Here is an 18,867-nt window from a genome sequence, read left to right as displayed (position 1 = left end):
GGAATGACCAGCTAAAAGCCGAACTTCCATATTGCCAGCATGGTAAAAAGCTTTTAAAATGCATTTCTTCCTCATGAAGAGTGGTTCTTTTTGCATAAATCTCTGAAGGGAAAGATAAGGAATTTGTATATTTAGTTACATTCTCTAAGGACTGTGTTGTTTTAAAACTGAAAACTACTTTCAGTTTTCGGGTCTGAAGCTGCTGGACTTTTCGTAATGCTCTGCTTCTAATGAAAAGCTTGTAACAATAATAATTATTCTTAATTGGACATCTCTGTGTCAAGGAGAAAAGATAAATCTGCTAAAACCCCTGTTTGGACAAGAGATAAAACCCTAGCACCCTCAGAATGGGCTACTGGGATAATTAATGGGTCTCTCCAAGAGGGCAAAGTTCCTCTTGCCCTCAAGGAGACACTCATTGGGCCCATAAGAAAGAAACCAAATTTGGCAGCTGATGATATTGGCAATTACAGGCCCATTACCAATGTTTCGTTCCTTAGTAAAGTGGTTGAGAGGGTGGTGGCTGATCAGCTTCAGGCCCTTAAGGATGAAACCAATGCCCTGGATCCATTCCATTCGGGCTTCAGGCCGTGCCATGGCACAGAAATGGGACTGGTCACACTGTTGGATGACCTGTTGAGGGAGGCTGACAGGGGCAAAATGTCCTTGTTGGTCCTTCTCAATATCTTTGCCGCCTTCGATATCGTCGACCACGGTATCCTCCCGGGGAGGCTCTCAGAGTTGGGAATCGGTGGCCTGGCACTACTTGGAGGACTGTCCTCAGAGAGTTCAGCTTGGGGAGAGGGTCTCGGCCCTGTGGAGTCTCAATTGTGGGGTTCTGTTTAACAAATCTGTTTAACATCTATATGAGGTTGTTGGGTGGGGTCATCAGGGGGTGTGGAGCCTCGTGCCATCAGTATGCTGATGACACTCAGCTCTACATCTCCAGTTTCACCTACTTCAGTGGATGCCTTTCTGTCCCTTCAGCGCTGTCTGGAGGCCATACTGCAATGGATGCAGGAGAATGGGTTGAGGCTGAACCTGGACAAGATGGAGGTCCTGAGGGTGAGTGGCCCCTCCATTGGTGACTTGGGAAACTCCCTCTCTTTGGGGGGGGTGACTCTCACCGTAGAGAGTGAGGTTCGCAGCTTGAAAGTACATCTGGACCCGGCGCTTACCATGGAAACCCAGGTGGCGTCAGTGGTCCGCTCCGTGAATTACCATATGTGGCAGATTGTCCAGCTGCATTCCTAAGTTGATGGTGGGGCCCTCACCACTCTGGTCCATGTGCTTGTTATTTTGAGATTAGACCACTGTAATGTGCTCTATGTGGGGCTACCTTTGAGATTGATGTGGAAGCTCCAAATGGTGCAGAATGCAGCAGCCAGATTACTTAGTGGAATGAGAAAATTCCAGCATATCTCTCCCATTCTGGCTGCTTTGCATTGGCTGCCCATTCATTTCCGCATTGACTTCAAAGTGTTAATGATGACATACAAAGCCCTAAATGGTTTAGGACCTCGATATCTGGCAGAACACCTTCTCCCTCCTAGATCTACTTGAGTCACTCGCTATAGCCAGGAAAGATGGCTGAGGGTCCTGATGCCCAGAAAGGCCCAGAAAGAAAGAAAGAACAAGAAACTGGGCCTTCTCGGTGGTGGCCCCTCGACTTTGGAACAGTTTGCCGCCAGAGATCTGCCTGGCACCCTCACTGGCTGTTTTGAAGAGCCAATTAAAAACTTGGCTCCCTAGGCAGGCCTTCCCTCCTGCCAATACTTCATTTTACTTTATTTATTTATTTATTTATTTATTTATTTATTTATTTATTTATTTATTTATTTATTTAATTTATACCCCGCCTATCTGGCCCACCGGACCACTCTAGGCGGCTTCCTAATATAAAAACAGATAATAAGAACATAGGTAAATGCATAATAATCAAACAAGAACAGCAGTAAAATAAAAAAGGAAAAGTAAGAGAAAAATCAAGAATTGGCTGGAGGGAAGGCCTGAATAAACAGCCATGTTTTTAGTTGGGTTTTAAAGATGCCCAGCTTGGGGGCCGCGCAAATTGCTGGAGGGAGATTGTTCTAGAGGTGAGGAGCCACCACCGAGAAGGCACGGTTTCGTGTCTTCTCCTTCCGGGCCTCTCTCGGCGTCAGGCTCCTCAGCCTCACCTCCTGACTTGCACGGGTGATCCGGGTAGACCTTGGTGGGAGGAGGCGTTCTGCCAAATATCCTAAACCGTTTAGGGCCTTATAAGTGAGCATTAAAACTTTGAAGTTGACACGGAAACAGATGGTCAGCCAATGCAATGCGGCCAGCGTTGGAGAAATGTGTTGGTATTTTCTCACTCCTGTAAGGAGCCTGGCCGCCACCCTGGCTGACTTTTCCTGGTTTTTGTTGTTTATTCTCCCATCTTGATTATATTATTATTGTAGATTTTAATTGTTGTTTTTAAATCTGTTTCTGTACAATATATTGTGAGCCGCCCTGAGTAAACTCCCGTCTAAAAGGGCGGGATAAAAATCCAATAATAAATAAATAATATTTTCCAATACTCAGAGGTAATAGAAAATATAAAGAAAGAATGGTTAGAATTATGGATAATAAACAAAGCAGGAGGTACGAAATTAGGCCTGTTGTGGGACACAATATAAGCAACTTTGAGAGGAATAACAATAAGGGAATCCTGTAAATTGAAAAAAATTAAGGAGATAAATGTGAAAAAATGGAAGATCTGAAAAATTTAGAAAATAGATTTTTTTTTTTTTTTTAGAAAGAGATAGAAGGATATTGGTAGAAATTCAAGTTAAGAGAAAGAGATCATTTAGAAACAGAGGAAGTTCAGAGGGATTTGATGTATATAAAGAGGCATTTTTGAATTTAATAAAAAATTCAAAATTATTAACTAGAATGTGTAAAAATAGAAGAGTACAAAACACAATTGGGATAATTGAAGATAGAACAGGTAAGAGTTGTAATATAAGGAAAGATGAAGATTTTTCATGAATTTTATCAGAAATTATATAGTGGAAATAATATAATGAAAGAGACTATAGAAAAATATATAAACGAGAATTTAAAAATTTAATTATTGGAAGATGGTAAAAAAGTATTAGAAGAGATTAAAGAACAAGAAATTGCCGAAGTTATTAACAAGTTGAAAAATGGTAAAATACCAGGCCCTGATGGATTGGGTCCAGAGTATTATAAGCATTTTAGTTCCATTTTGATACCTAAGTTAAAAATGTTTTATAATAAATTAATGGAAGGAGACACCATTCCAGCTTCTTGGAAACATTCACAAACAATTCTTATTCCAAAACCCAACAAGGACCAAATGGATCCGGGATCTTATAGACCTATATCTTTAATAAATCAAGATGCCAAGATTTTCACTGCTATATTAGCAAACAGATTAAATAGTTTTATAGCAAATTATATTAGGGAAGATCAATGTGGTTTTATTAAGGGAAGTCAAATGGATAATGGAACCAGACGGGTTTTGAACATTATATACGAGATAGAAGAGGAAAAAACAAAGGCAATTGTTTTGTCATTAGATATATTTAAGGCTTTTGATTATGTTGAATGGCCAACGTTAAAATTCCTAATAAGGTGTTGGGGACTTGGTAAAAAATTTACAGGGGTTATAGATCAATTATATTCTGATAATACTTTAGAAGTAATAGTTAATGATGGTTTAACAGAATGGATTTTTCTAGGCCGAGGTATGAGACAAGGCTGTCCACTTTCACCAATATTGTTTCGTATGGTTATAGAATTGCTAGCTAATACAATAAGAAATGATGACGTAATTAAAGGACTAGGAAAAAAGGATACAATTAAGATCAACTTATTTGCTGATGATTCATTATTGACTATTAAAAACCCACTAGAAAGTATGGACAATATTAAAAAATATTTAGAAAAATTTGGGGAAATAACAGGATTAACTATTAATTAGCAAAAAAACCACAAATGATGTTTAATTATAATGAACATGAACAAGAAATGTTTATAAATAAATATAGTTTTAGAATGTGTAATCATATTAAATATTTAGTTATAAATATAGTTAAAATAACAAAAATTAAAGGAGAAAAATGTTAATAAACTAAAAAGTGCTATTAAAGACAAATTGCAAGAGTATTCTAAATTGAAACTATCATGGCTTGGGACAATTGCTATGGTTAAAATGAAAATATTACCTAAAATTACCTCTTTATTTAGAATGCTTCCAATTCAATTAGAAGAAGAAGAGTTCAAGTATTGGCAGGGATTAGTAAATGGATTTTGTAATCAAGGTATAAAATCTAAAATAAATAAAAGATACTGGTACAATGCTCAAAAAAAGAGAGGAGGTTTAGGTATTCCTAATGTAAAAAATTATTATATAGTGGATCAGTTAAGATTTATTGGAGATATTATGTACAACAAAGAAAAATTAATATGGTGGGATACGGAATCCTCAGAAATAAATGGGAATGTTGAAAAATACTTGTTTAATGTAGTAAAAAGAATTATAATAAATCAGATGAAAACCCCCTTTTAAGAAATATGTTAAATATATGAAATAAATATATAGAGAAGCTATGTCCCTCAACTTCACCATTAAAATTAGTCACTGAAATAGAAAATTTTCCTACAAACTTTAAGTTTAAGGAGACATATGTTGCTAGATTGAAGGACTGGATGAGTAAAATGAGATCGAAGGATCAGATTGTGGTTAAACTTCAAACTAATAAACTATAATGGTACAATTATATTGAATTAGACAGATGGACAAATGAATGGTTGAAAACCAATGATAAATGTAGAGAATGTACTAAATATGAACAATTTCTATCATCACATGAAGATATACAGAAAGATGTTTTGATGAAGGGAGCAGTAAGTAGAATATATAATGTAATTTTGGAACAAGAGGATAAAGAGATAGGAACAGAAGGTTTGAAATTAACTTGGGAAACTGATTTAAAGACAGAAATTAAAACAGAGGATTGGATAAAAATTTGGAAGATGAGAGTGTTAAGGTTAATGTCAGTAAGGATAAAGGGAAAAAAATTAAATTTGTTTAAGGTAGTATATGATTCCTGTGAAGTTGAATATAATAAATTCAGATCACTCTAAAGCTTGTTGGAAATGTGATGAAGAAATCGGTACATGTTATCATATGTGTGGGGATTGTAAATTGATTCAGAAATTTTGGAAATTGATTTTTAAGAAAATCTGTGATACATTTGGTAAAGATATTGAATTTAACTCTAAAATTGCTTTGTTGTCAATTTTTGAGAAGACAAATTTTGATTATTGTTCAAAGGAATTGATTTCCGATTTTATGACAAGCGCTAGAATATTAATAGCTAGGTTTTGGAAAGATAAAAATGATATTAAATTAGAAGATTGGCATGGTGAAGTATGGGACATTGCATTAAATGATAAATTGACTACTGAACTCAAGATGAAAAGAGGGGAAATAAGTTCAAATATTTTTTATGCTATTTGAGGTAGATTTGTTGAATTTGTACTAGTGAAAGGAAAGGGGAAAGCCTCTAAACAACAATCTATACAATTCTGGAAAGGAAGCATGTAATAAAAGTATTGTTCTAAAGGGTCCCGTGGGTATGGGGTACACAGTAGAATTTAGGGTATTGTTCTAAAGGGTCCCGTGGGTATGGGGTACACAGTAGAATTTAGGGTATAGCAAGCACTATTATTTGAATTTTTGCATTGGTTTTTGTTCTGAAAATAATAAAAAAAAGTTGTTTTTTAAAAAGGAACAGACCACAGATACTACCTGAGAAGCCATTGATAGTGCTGGGTTCAAGAGTACACCCAAGCTCCATACCTCATCCTTAGCAGGGAGACTACCCCCCCCCAAAAAAAACTGCAGACACTAGGAGTACCCCCCATCAGGACCTCCATCTTGTCCAGATTCATGCCACCATGGCATCCAGGCAGTGCTCAAGGGATGGGACAACATCCATTGCAGAAGGATGGAAAGAGAGATAGAATTGGTGACATGAAGCTCCAAAACTCCTGGTGACCTCCCCCAGAGGCCTCATATAGATGTTATATAGCAACAGGGAGATGATTGACCCCTGAAGGACTCCACAAACGGGTGGACATCATCTCCCCAAGTTGCACTCTCTTTCTTTCCCCTCCTGGGTTCTTAATGTCAGAACTCCCACCTTCCAGGATCTCCAACTCTTCCTCCATCTGCTATAGTGGCACCCACTGGTACTCACCAACGTTCTTTCCACAAGGCGGTCTTCGCAGGGCCCATAATCCCTTGTTAGTGTGTGAACATATGGAAAATCTTAGCAGAGTAACTTCAAGGTCCCTATGGCAAAATGACTCACACGGACATTATCAGCTTCTTCCACCACCAGACGTCTATTTACAGGATATTTACAGATATACAGAGCGACAGCATGACACCATGAATTCATCAGAATAGCAGGAATACATCTTCTCTGCACAGTCCACATATATACACTTATGCATCTGGCTGTGTCCAATCAGCACAGATGTTGCTTTGAGCCAGCCCTCTTGAGTCACAGTGACTCAGCATTTTGACAAACCTGAACATAATGGCTGCTCATTAGGACATGTGTTCTGCTCAAGCCTGTAAATTTTATACTCTGACAATTTAGTGATCAACTGGTGGCAGCAGGTAAAAAGGAGTATTAATTTGCCTTTGTGTGCTCTGTGTTTGGAGAGTAAGGCAGGGGTACGAGGAGCAAATGCCACAATTGGTGGCAGCAGTGGGATATGAAGAAATCCAGTCAAGCCTGAGTTTAAAGAGAATTTTCTTGAGGTCTGAGGTAAAAGAAGTTTGGTTGCCCACTAGAGCTTTTGGGAAAGCTTAGTGGTGGAGGCTTCTGAACCCAGACCTGGGGGGGGGGGGGTCTAAGATAGGGAATGACTCTGAGAGAAAATTTCTGTGTATTCACCTCAAGATTTGAAGACCCAGTGGGCTAGCTTAAGATTCAAGGCTCTGAGAGTTTAGGGATCGCTTGTGGAAAAAGCAGAAGCCAGGTGTCAGAGCAGATCTGAGGGGGAAAAAGAAAAAGCCTTTGCTTGAAATAGAAATCATTTAAGTGACTGGAAGTAAAAGAAGAAAGACAGGTCCATTATAAAATCAGTATAAACACACTCTAGAATAAGTAACTGTGACAGCCTCCTCTCACGACACAAAGGAGCTGCCACGTCACACTCACACTCACTTAATTTCACGCTGCCACCAACCATTCCCTCATAAGACTCTTCAGACAAAAGTATGATTTTTAAAATAAAAACTTATGTTTATTGATAATAACAAAAGGAATGGTAAATCACTATAATAATTAAAATAAAAGGCAATCAGTAATAATAAAGTACCCCACACATACTCTCTCTCTCAGACCTTCATTCTAATATATAGCACAGGACTACACAACATGTACAAGCCCTAACTTCCTAAGTCCCTAACCAGACCCTATCAAGTCCCTATCTCAAACCCTATCTGACTCACACCTCATTCACTCCCCCTTAAATACCTTAGCTCCACCTTCTTATGTCCCACCTCCCGTCACGCTATTGGCAGATGACACGCAGCCACAGCAATGACGGGCAGATGATGTCACCGCTACCGTAACATTACCTCCCCCTTATAAAAGTTGTTTTGTGGGGGGAAAGCTAAGGTGCTTTTCACCCAAAACAACTGCACATAAAACAAAACATTGCATATCACATTACCACTTACCATAACCATATTAAACACATTTATGCACAACTATATCGTTTAACATATACTTACATTCAAATAAGCAATTGCGTACATATATACATAAACCATATAGAAATAACAACACATTTTATAATTTTTAAAGGTTATTAAAAGAGTCCATATTAGTTCAACCGTCGTTGTCGGGTCTTCAGGATAAGGCGTCAGCAACACAGTTCATAGTCCCTCTGACAACCTTAACCTCAAAATCATAGTCCTGCAATATTAAAGCACATTAATGTCCATGGAGATGCAAATTTTAATGACAATTACAACTGTCCAGTCTCCTGTCAGTCGTTTGGCTTTCGAGGCAAGATTTGAGTCTCTTTTGCAAAGTCCAGGTTATCAATGTCCAAAGCATGCTCACTCTCGCAGTCATCAGCGCACCACCTCACCTTTCCAAGTCCGTATTTCACAGCATTTGAAATGAAGGTGGACCCATAGTGGTAACCAGGCGTAATGAAGACTGGTCCGGATGTTGCCACCTCTTTCAGCTGGATATATGATTGCTGGCACTCAGGAGTCTCTCTGTCATCCACAGGCTCCTTCCTCTGCAACCTCTTCCGTTATCTGGCGGTCATCGGCCACTCGGTTGACCCCGGGATGTCATCAGATGGATGTATCATAGTGAAGCCAGCTCTCTTTCTGGCTTGCGGCTTCATCATCTCATTTGGGGAAAGGACAGGCAATTTCCTCTCCTCCACCTGATCATCTCTGGAGGTGTCCCTCTTTAAAGCCTCAGAGTGGATGCCTTTCTCCACCTCTACATATTGACTCACAGATACATTCTCAACATTGTTTCCCCTATGGGGGAGAACGCTATCATGGGTTACTCTGTATGGGGTTACAGCATGCGGGGGTGCATTTCCAGGGCATTTACATGAACCACCTTCCTGCCCAGGTGCTCATCTCCCTCACTAATGGAACTGAGGTCACCCATTTCATGAATTACACTACATGGATCTTTCACCATCCCCTCTATTAACAGTTCAGTTGGAATGGTCCCACCAAACTGCTCCGTTAATTCATCATTCTGCTGATGATAAGGAGAAGTTTTCAAATGTTTTACTCCACAAATCTGCCACAATCTCTCTATAGGTCTGGAGGCAAACGATGGTTCTATAATGTCTGCTTCAATACTTTTAGCAGGTGTAGAGATTTCTGGAAAAGGGCACAGTTAAACCTCAGTCTGGTCACTGTTATAACTCTGGTTCTGGCACACATCAAATTTCTGACAGAAATTTCTACTCTGTTTTTCTATTTTAAGCCAGTAAAAATTCTGGGTTATTCTCAGTTTGGTTTTATTTATACCCAAATGTGCAGCGAATATGTCTGCATGTCCCCTTTCCAAAATCATTGAACAATATTTATCTGGTTCAACTAACTGGCTTCTAATCTCAGGTCCCCCTTTTGAAATATTTATCAACTTTTCTCTGTATAGTAACCCTTGTTTGATAATGAAACGTCCAGGGGATTCAGGAGATAATTCTTTGCCAGCCACTTTCTCACAACAGCCTTTTAAAGTGGAGTCTGCTAACTGCTCTTGGGAAAATATACTTTTCTGAGGTATTTCTAGAGAAAATGCCTCAGCTTGGGGTATATTTCCATCTCTCTCTTGAAAATCAGTAATGTTTCTTTCTGCCTCAGTTTGTTCTGGTTGTGATCGCGTAACCACCAATGCACTCTTAACATGTTTTGAGAGATCTGTGTCTATAAGCACTGCTGCAGGGACTTGCAATGAAACTCCAACGCGCCAATTCCCTTGCCATCCCTAATAACAAATTAAAACTTCTGCTACAGGCAAAATCACTATCTCCTTCCCAATCCCTTTGATTGTCATATGCTGATTAGGAATTATGTACTTCTGAGGTAGGATATTCCTATATTGTCTCCAGCTGATTCAAATAATTGAGAATCGGTTCTAATATATAAACAGTGTTTAATTTCAGCAATAGTAATATTATCGTCATAACTTGAGATCTGTCCCCTATATGTATCCATTTTAGAGAGCTCGGCTGACTCAACAACCGGCTCTTCACTAGGGGGAGCCATTTGACTGTTCTGAATGCAGTACACAGACTTAGCCTTGTTTAAATTCATTTTCTGAGGTAAAATTTCTTTATTTTGCTTTGTTTTAGTACACTGGGAAGCAATATGGCCCCTCTCTTGACAGTTGTAACAAATTCTTTCTCCCCATGAGCTTTTTCCAGCCAATTTTTCTAATTTTTATTTTCCCTCCAAAATCTGGCTCTTGGCTTGGCCCTGTTCTGAAGACTTTCCACCAAAATGGCCGCCCACTTTCTGCTGGCTCTGAACTTGCCCTTTGGAATATTTAGGGTAGTCTTCCCATGTTTTCCTCAGTTTTTTTCCCTCAGAATACGAAGACCCTCTTATTTGTGAAATAAAATCTGCAATCTCAGCTGCTTGTCTAACGTCTGAAGGTTTCTTCTCTTGGACCAGATATTTAATTTCACCATGGAGTAAGGAATAGAACTATTCCAATCCTATAATATTTTTTAATTGTTGAATTGTCTGTACACCCTCCTGTGTTAACCACTTGTCCAAACATTTAACTAAATTGAAACCAAGCTGTGTGTAAGACTCATCTGATTTCTTTGACAGCGATCTGAATTTCTTTCTCGGGTGTTCTGCATTTATGCCAAATCTAGCAAAAACCATCTTTTTAAATTCTGAATAATTTTTACTTATTTCGATTGGCATATCGGCGTAGACTTCAGCCATTTTCCCACTGATTAGAGACCTTAAAATTATCATTTTCTCTGACTCTCTGACAGAGAAATCTGCACATGCTCTTTCAAAAAGCGTAAGGAATGCTTCAGGACAGTTTCCCTGTTTATAAGAAGGGAATTTCTTTAAATCTGCTTTTGACAACCGTCCCTCCTCAGAGTTAGAATTTCTGTTGTTGTTGTTGTTCTGGTTCATTAATTCCAGCCTCCTAATCTCAAAAGACATTCTCTCTTTCTCCAGAGCAATTTTCTCCCTTTCTATCTCCGCCTCCTTCTCTAGCTGTTCCATTCTGAATTCATGTGCTTGTGTTAATTCCAATTTTCTTAGGTCTGTTAAATGTTCACTAGAGGACTCTTCCTCTTGCGCTGAGGAAAATCTTTCCCCTTCACCATTAAACTCATCGCCTGAACTGTCAGCCATCTCTGCAGATCTCAGTTCAATTTCAGATTTCTTACTGTGAGTTAAGGGCATTTTATTCACAAAAAAAAGGCTCTGTTTTATTTCCAAGCCTCTGTTTAAATCACTTTTTTCCTTCCTGTGCTAAGGTCTGATATTTAGTTACAGAGTACACCAGCTGGCCTAGCTGTGAGCTGGTAACTGTAACTCCACTTCTTTGGCGTCTTCTGCCCCTTATACTGGGCCCCTTGCCAAACTAAGGATACTTTATTAATCTGCCTTTGGCATCACTTTAATTTTAATACAGCTGTACCCACACTTAGGTTCTGCTGATTAAAATGGAGATCCCTCAGCTTTGCTGCCCTTGGTCTGTGTCCCCACAGAGTTCTCCTAACTCTGGAAACGCTGACCAAACCACCACAGCCTCTGCTTTTGGGCCACTCTCCCTCACAAAATGGACACCACAGAGCTCCTATCTAAGTTCTCCCACACTGAAGCTCAAGCGCCTCTCCACTAGATTTGCTCCCCTTGAGTCAAATCCTAGAGAGTTACCCATGCTCTTCACTTCAGGTGACCCTAACTGAAATTGCTCTGGTCACTTTGGCCAAGGCTTTACTGGACAACTCATATCCCACCAGCTGGACACCAGTTTTATTGTGACAGCCTCCTCTCACAACACAAAGGAGCTGCCACGTCACACTCACACTCACTTTATTTCACGCTGCCACCAACCATTCCCTCATAAGACTCTTCAGACAAAAGTATGATTTTTAAAATAAAAACTTGTTTATTGATAATAACAAAAGGAATGGTAAATCACTATAATAATTAAAATAAAAGGCAATCAGTAATAATAAAGTACCCCACACACACTCTCTCTCTCAGACCTTCACTCTAATATATAGCACAGGACTACACAACATGTACAAGCCCTAATTTCCTAAGTCCCTAACCAGACCCTATCAAGTCCCTATCTCAAACCCTATCTGACGCACACCTCATTCACTCCCCCTTAAATACCTTAGCTCCACCCTCTTATGTCCCACCTCCCGTCACGCTATTGGCAGATGACACGCAGCCACAGCAATAACGGGCAGATGATGTCACCGCTACCGTAACAGTAACTCAGATAAATATGCCTCCCAAAGAAACTAAAAGACAAGTCATGGTGGAAACTGAGTCTCAAGAGGCACAAAGTTTAGTACCTCAGGAAATGGAGGGAAATTGTGACCCTGTAACTCCAGGAGAGCAGTTGGAGACTGAGGAAAATGCCTCAGAAAGACCAGGTGTCCTAAGCTCTCAAGAGTTTGAAAAATGGAGATTACAACAGGAATTCAAGCTTACAGAATTAGAAATTAGAGAAAGAATCAGGGAATTAGAAATTAGAGAAAAAGCTAAGCAAGAGACCAGAAAAAAGGCATTTGAGCAAAAGGCCAGACAAATGGAATTAAGACAAAAAGAGATGGATTTTCAAATATAAATGAGACAATTAGAAATAACCTCTCAATATAACAACAATAACAGCTCCCATGAAGGAATTCTGGCTAAAATTGACCTTAAGAAATTTCCCCAATATAAGAGAGGGGATTGTCCTGAATCTTTTCATATCACTTTTGAGCACGCATATTGGGACTTTAATATCAGAGATAGTGAAAGGATGATTGTTCTGAGGTCACAAATCAGTGGAGAATTGCTTGAGATTTATTCTCAGATTCCCCTAGAACAGGCTAGAGATTTTGAAGCCTATAGAAAAATGGTATTTTCCAGATACAGTATTGCATAAATGCAGAACATCTCAGGCGAAAATTTCATGCCCTTACTAAAAGACCTGAAGAATCATATGCTCAGTTGGAGTCTAAGTTACACCAGTATCTGGACAAATGGACAACACGTGAAAAAGTTACTTTTCTAGAACAGATGAAAATTGTGATAGGCTTAGAACGATTTTACTCTTTTTTATCTGGGGAATTGCGCTATCTAGTTAGGGACAAAAGTCCTAAAACTCTAATAGAAGCTGGTGAACAGGCTGATCGTATTAGAGAGTACAAAGACCCCAGATTCTCTGAGGTAAAAGTTAACAAGCCAATCTGAGACAACCATAATAAATCCTTCAACCAACCTTTCAACAAACAGTACCACAATAAAACCTCAGGGAATAAAGGCCAGGGTGGTGCCTCATCTAAATTAGCATGGTCTAGTCCTCAGAACCAAATGAACTCTGAGGAAATGTTTACTAGATCTCCTCAGAATGAGAGAAAGAATTATACGTGTTACATCTGCAGACAGTCTGGACATTTACAGTTCCCGTGTACAAGAAATAAACTTAATACTGGGAAGAATGATAATCAAACCAAAAAGTGTACTGTTTAAAACAAGTTGAATCCTCTGAGGGAAGCAGTAACCAGAGTCCTGCTTCTATGGCAACCACAGCTTCTACTGATCTTGAGGAGGACATTCCTGAAGCCCCTATAGTGCATTGTTATTATATAATAAATGACAATACCCTTCTCAAAAACGCTGGTGAAGAGATATTAGTGGGAGGAAAGAAATACATTGCTACAAGGGACACAGGATCTCAACTTTTTATAGTACATTCTGATTTGATAGCCCAGGATGACATAATTCCAGGCAAAACTATGACCCTAAAAGGAATTGGGAAAGAATCTGTAATGCTGAAAGTCGCAGAGGTTTAGATAAACTATGGAAATTAATCTGGAAAGTGGCAGGTGGCAGTTTCATATGAAATAACAGCTGTTTTTCTAATTGGGTGGGACTTAATAGAGCACGTCAAGAGTGCTTTTGTACTTACACGCTCAAAGAATGGCCAAACATCACCCACTGCAGCAGAATCGGATACAGTAGCAGGGGAAGGCCGGGAGAGAGAGAGTCCCTTGAAAAACCAGATTAATAGTGGTGCTGAAGCTGATCTCATGCTTCTGAAGAATCCCAATAAACATTATTTTGCCCAGGAGCAGAAGGAGGACATTAGCTTGGGGGTTTGCTTTGAAGCAGCCAGAACGCCCACTATATTGTCTCCTGAATGCCCTGAGAAATTTTGCTTGTATAAAGACCTTTTGTATAGGGAAACTTTAGCCACCCCATAGAGAAGAAAAGGAGAATCCCAAAAGCAATTAGTGGTCCCAAGTAAATACAGGGAGAAAATCATAAATCAAGCTCACAGTAGTTTGTTTTGGGCACATGGGGATCACACGAACAAAAGAAGGGTTGCCCAGAATGTCTTTTGGCCAGGTATGGTTAAACAGATTACTTATTATTGCAGAACTTGTGATGTCTGTCAGAGACAAGGGACAGGGCAGGACAGGACTAAAGCCAAATTATGTCCTTTGCCAGTCATCTCTACCCCATTCCAAAGTCTGGGAATCAATCTGGTGGGCCCTTTGCCTAAAGCCACCAGAAGGGGGAATAAGTACATTCTGACCATTATGGATTTTGCCACTAGATATCCTGAGGCAATTCCATTACGTAACATGGAAACTGACACCGTGGCAGATGCCTTAATCAATTACATGAGCCGATTAGGATTTGCTAGTGAAATAGTCAGTGATTTGGAAACTAGCTTCACCTCCAGACTGATAAATAAGTTTGGAAGTCTTGTGAGATCACCCAAATCAACTCTACACCATATCATCCTGAGACTAATGGACTAATTGAAAAATTTAATGGCACATTAGTGCACATGATTAAGGCCTATGTAGCAGAGAACCCAAATGATTGGGACTGCAAAATACAATCCCTATTATACGCCTATAGGAGCATTCCATAGGAAAGCACTGGATTCAGTCCTTTTGAATTATTGCTAGGACAGGAAGTGTGCGGACATTTAGATTTGCTCTGCATGAACTGGGAAGACCATAGTGAGAGTGACCCAGAGTCAATAATAGTATATATGAACAGGTTGCAAAACACCCTGCAAAGGTCTCTGGAGATAGCCAGAAAGAACCTAAAGGCTGCCCAGACTAAGCAGAAGACCTGGTATGACAGGAAGGCCTGGGAAATAACTTTTGGGCCAGAACATGTTCTTTTACTTAGGCCATTCAAGGGTCACAAGCTACAATTAGCTTGGGAGGGACCCTATAAAGTAATTTCAACAATGAACAATGTCAGTTATGTGATTCAGAAGGAGGAAGATGTAAGCCCTTATGCCTTAAAGAGGGACGCATCTAAAGATGTTCGGGAGGAGGAGAGGGAACTGCCTACCCTTTCCCCAGCTGAGAAAGTGAAGCCCTGAGCCAGACTTAAAGCAAGCTTCACTATAAAACGACCAACAGACGACATCCAGTGGACAACTGAGTGGCCGATGACTGCCAGTCAACGGAAAAGGTTGCAGAAGAAAGAGCCAGTGATCAACAGAGGGACTCCTGAGTGCCAGCAGGCATGTGTCCAGCGGAAGGAGGTGATGACAACTGGACCAGTCCACAGTGTACCTGATTACAACAGGAAGGTGAAAGACATGGACTTTGCAACAGAGACTCAGATCGTGCCTCAAAAGCCCACAACATTGTCGCAGATGCGCTTTCCAGGAGGCTAGGTGAATGATGCAAGGACTTTGAAAATAAACTGAAATGGACTATGACTTACAGGTTAATTATTTATGTAAAAGTTTCCTGATTGTGATATCTCTGTATGGCTGAAAATGTTAAATGTACTAAGTGTAAATGATAAGGTAAAGTATATTATTGAATTGTAGTGAAATGTTTAGTGTATAAGGTATAGTAATTGTTATATTAAATGTGATATTGCCTATAGGATTGTGTTATATGCTAAGTAAAGTTTAATGCACTTGTGTTAGGAAGTCATGCATATTCATGTTGCAGGCGAATGTTGCTAGTAGACAGAGCCGAGAGAAATGGAATGAAGAGGTGGAGTCAGAGAGTGAAGTCAGTGAGTCAGAGAGAGAAGAGAGTGGAGAGATAGAGTGTGGTATTTGGGAGATCTGAGGTGTGATTAGAGTGAAGAGTGAATAAGAACTGTTATGACAAATAGAAGGTTGAGACTAATGATAATTAAACCTGTAGAAGTTACCTATGATTAATAATCAAATATCTGTAATCAATAAACAAGTTTTATTTAAAAGACAGTGAAATTTGGACCATCCTTCCATAATTAATGTTGATTTAGTGATCAATTGGTGGCGGGTGGTAAAAAGGAGTATTAGTTTGCCTTTGTGTGCTCTGTGTTTGGAGATTCAGGCAGGGGCACGAGGAGCGAACACCACAATCACGTATGGCACAAAATAGCTTGGCCTGATGGTCTGGGGCTTTGCTTATCCAGTTATCTAAGCTCTTCTAGTGGCCTTCACCCTTGCTAAGTAAATACTGGACACAGTTTGTGCAGCTTTTAAGTTAAGATTCTGTTGGGGCCTGCCTCCAAATGCTCTCTAGCTTTCTCCTATTTTGCATCATTGCCTGTAATTGTTGGGTATACCAAGAGGAAGAATTGGCTCAGCAGGGGAGAAGGCATTTGGGTGGTATCATGTCAACTGCCCAGATTGCAGTGGCATACCATCTTTCAACTTGGGCTTTGACAGGAGCACCAACCAGATCGGCTAGTAACCCATTCCAAGATTCCATCTTGGAATCTGTCAGCTTCTTGCTGTTTAATGTGTAGAGCTCTCTGACTGAAGAAAAACACACACACGCTCCTCCTCTACAAAAAGACACATGTACCAACAAAAATTACGGTGGTGCCTCGCTTAGCGATTGCTTCGTTTAACGATGTAATCGCTTAATGATTAGTTTTCCGGAGCGATCTTGCGCTCCGTTTAACAATGTTTCCTATGGGCGATATTCACATAGCGATGTTTGGGACCTTGCTTCGCATAGTGATGACAGTTTGGGTCCCCCTGTTTCGCTTAATGATGGTTTTGACAGCCTCGTGTTGGCTGTCTTTTAAATGTTTAAAAATGTTTTTAAAAGGTTTAGAATGCTTGAAATCATAAGTCCACTTAATAAACCCTTTGTTAAACTAATTTGACTTTGTTCTGACTCTTTTTGAATTTGTTGTAATTTCCCCCCCCCCATTGAAATGCATTGAATAGGTTTCAATGCATTTCAATTGGGGAACTGCGTTTCGCTTAGCGATTTTTCCTATGGCAATTTTTGCTTCAGGACGGCAATCCATTCCCATTGGAACGGATTATCCAGTTTTCAATGCATCTCTATGGGAAAACACGTTTCACTTAGCGATGCTTTCCCATAGCGATGTTTTTTGGGCACCAATTAAAATTGTTAAGCGAGGCACCACTGTATATATAAATATACAAAGCAGCAGACCTTCGGCGTGGCAGCAAAAATAGAGGCAAAGTGCACAGGGGACAATAGCATAGAGAAAGGAGAAGGAGATACATTCATGTTCACAATGTTCAGTTATATACAGTTGAGCTGAATCTTCTGTCCAATTATGGGTGTTGCATCATCCACAGATGTTGCTTCTTCTTCTTCATAGTCACTGTGACTCAGCACTTGCACAGGTGATCATCATGGCAGTTCATTAATATTACAGTCTGGATCTGTTCAGGCCTATAAAATTTACAATACTTTGACAGAATCCAATTGGATCCAATAGCCTGCAAGGGCAGACCATCTTAATGGGTCCCATCTCCCCATGGGAAGGTAGTGCCTCTGAGAGGCTGCATTTAATCAAGTGGCCATCCAACCATGACAGAGGGACTGTCACTAGGTCAGTCACTCTTGGGTAACTCTCTCTCTGCCCTGTTGAAAACACCATGTCTACTGTATGACCTGCCACATGGGTTGGACCATTGACAAATTGGGACATCTCCAAGGAAGCCATGATTTCCAAAAACTCAAGAGCCGGTCCAGTGACCTCAGCCTCAGCATGGATGTTGAAGTTTCCTAGAACAAGTAGTCTGTGGGACCTCAACAGTGCTGCCAAGACAAAGCTTGCCAGCTCTGGAAAGGATAGTCTGGGTCACAGAGAGCATGATCAACCAACACAATCCCAATTCCATTCCTGGTCCCCAGTGACACGTGGAGGGCTTCCAGACCTGGGATCACCACAGCAAAGAGCCTGACAGCCTCCAAGGTGTTTTTATAAACAATGGCAACTCCCTTTCCCACCCCTCCAGTCTATCTTGATGTTGGATAGAATACTTGAGTGGACAGACAAGAGGAAGGGCCACACCACCCTCGGCACCCACTTAGGTCTCATTAATCCAGGTCAGATTCTTCAGATTCATCTTGAATTAAATCTTGGACTTTATTTATGGCAGATCTGGCATTAAGCAACTTCAAGGATATAGTGGAGGATTGGCTGAGCAAGTTATCTTGTGCTTGGCAGCAGGCAACAGATTAGAACAGGGAACAGCCTTCAAACATCTGCCCCTCATTCTTCTGGACATGATAGCTACTATGTGATTCATATCCATGTCACTGAATGACAGGCCTTCAGTAACTCTTTAGGTATAAAGTGCAATTTAAAGTGCAGTAGTACAATAAAAATAATAAAGATAATAATAAATAATAATAAAGAAGGCTCACCACTGAAGATGCTTTTGAATTGTGGTGCTGGAGGAGACTCTTGAGAGTCTCCTGGACTGCAAGGAGATCAAACCTACCCATTTTGAAGGAAGTCAACCCTGAGTGCTCACTGGAAGGACAGATCCTGAAGCTGAGGTTCCAATACTTTGGCCATCTCATGAGAAGAGAAAACTCCCTGGAAAAGACCCTGATGTTGGGAAAGTGTGAAGGCAAGAAGATAAGGGGACGACAGAGGACAAGATGGATGGACAGTGTCATCGAAGTGGCCAACATGAATTTGACCCAACTCTGAGAGGCAGTGGAAGACAGGAGGGCCTCATATGCTCTGATACATGGGGTCACGAAGAGTTGGGCATGACTTAACGACTAAACAACAACAACCAAGTACAATAATAAAATAGTAAACAAGAAATAAAGTGCAATAGAAGA

General features: G+C 40.1%; 1 protein-coding gene across 3 annotated transcripts in view; it reads left to right on the top strand.

The window, feature by feature from the left end:
• PRMT8 (protein arginine methyltransferase 8) overlaps window positions 1-18,867 on the top strand; it is a 112,913-nt gene that overhangs the window by 34,668 nt on the left and 59,378 nt on the right. The window contains exon 1 of one of the 3 annotated variants that reach the window (XM_073000957.2): window positions 15,436-15,519. The exons of the other annotated variants lie outside the window; for them this stretch is intronic. Coding sequence (XP_072857058.1) covers window positions 15,502-15,519 — 18 coding nt within the window. The 5' untranslated portion in view covers window positions 15,436-15,501. Of the gene's footprint in view, window positions 1-15,435; window positions 15,520-18,867 lie in introns of those variants that run through there. 3 annotated transcript variants of the gene reach the window in all.

The sequence above is a fragment of the Pogona vitticeps genome, chromosome 5, assembly GCF_051106095.1.
Source record: "Pogona vitticeps strain Pit_001003342236 chromosome 5, PviZW2.1, whole genome shotgun sequence".
Lineage (NCBI taxonomy): Eukaryota > Metazoa > Chordata > Lepidosauria > Squamata > Agamidae > Pogona > Pogona vitticeps.
Note: the sequence above shows the minus strand (reverse complement) of the source record. Positions and strands in the feature narration are given on the sequence as shown.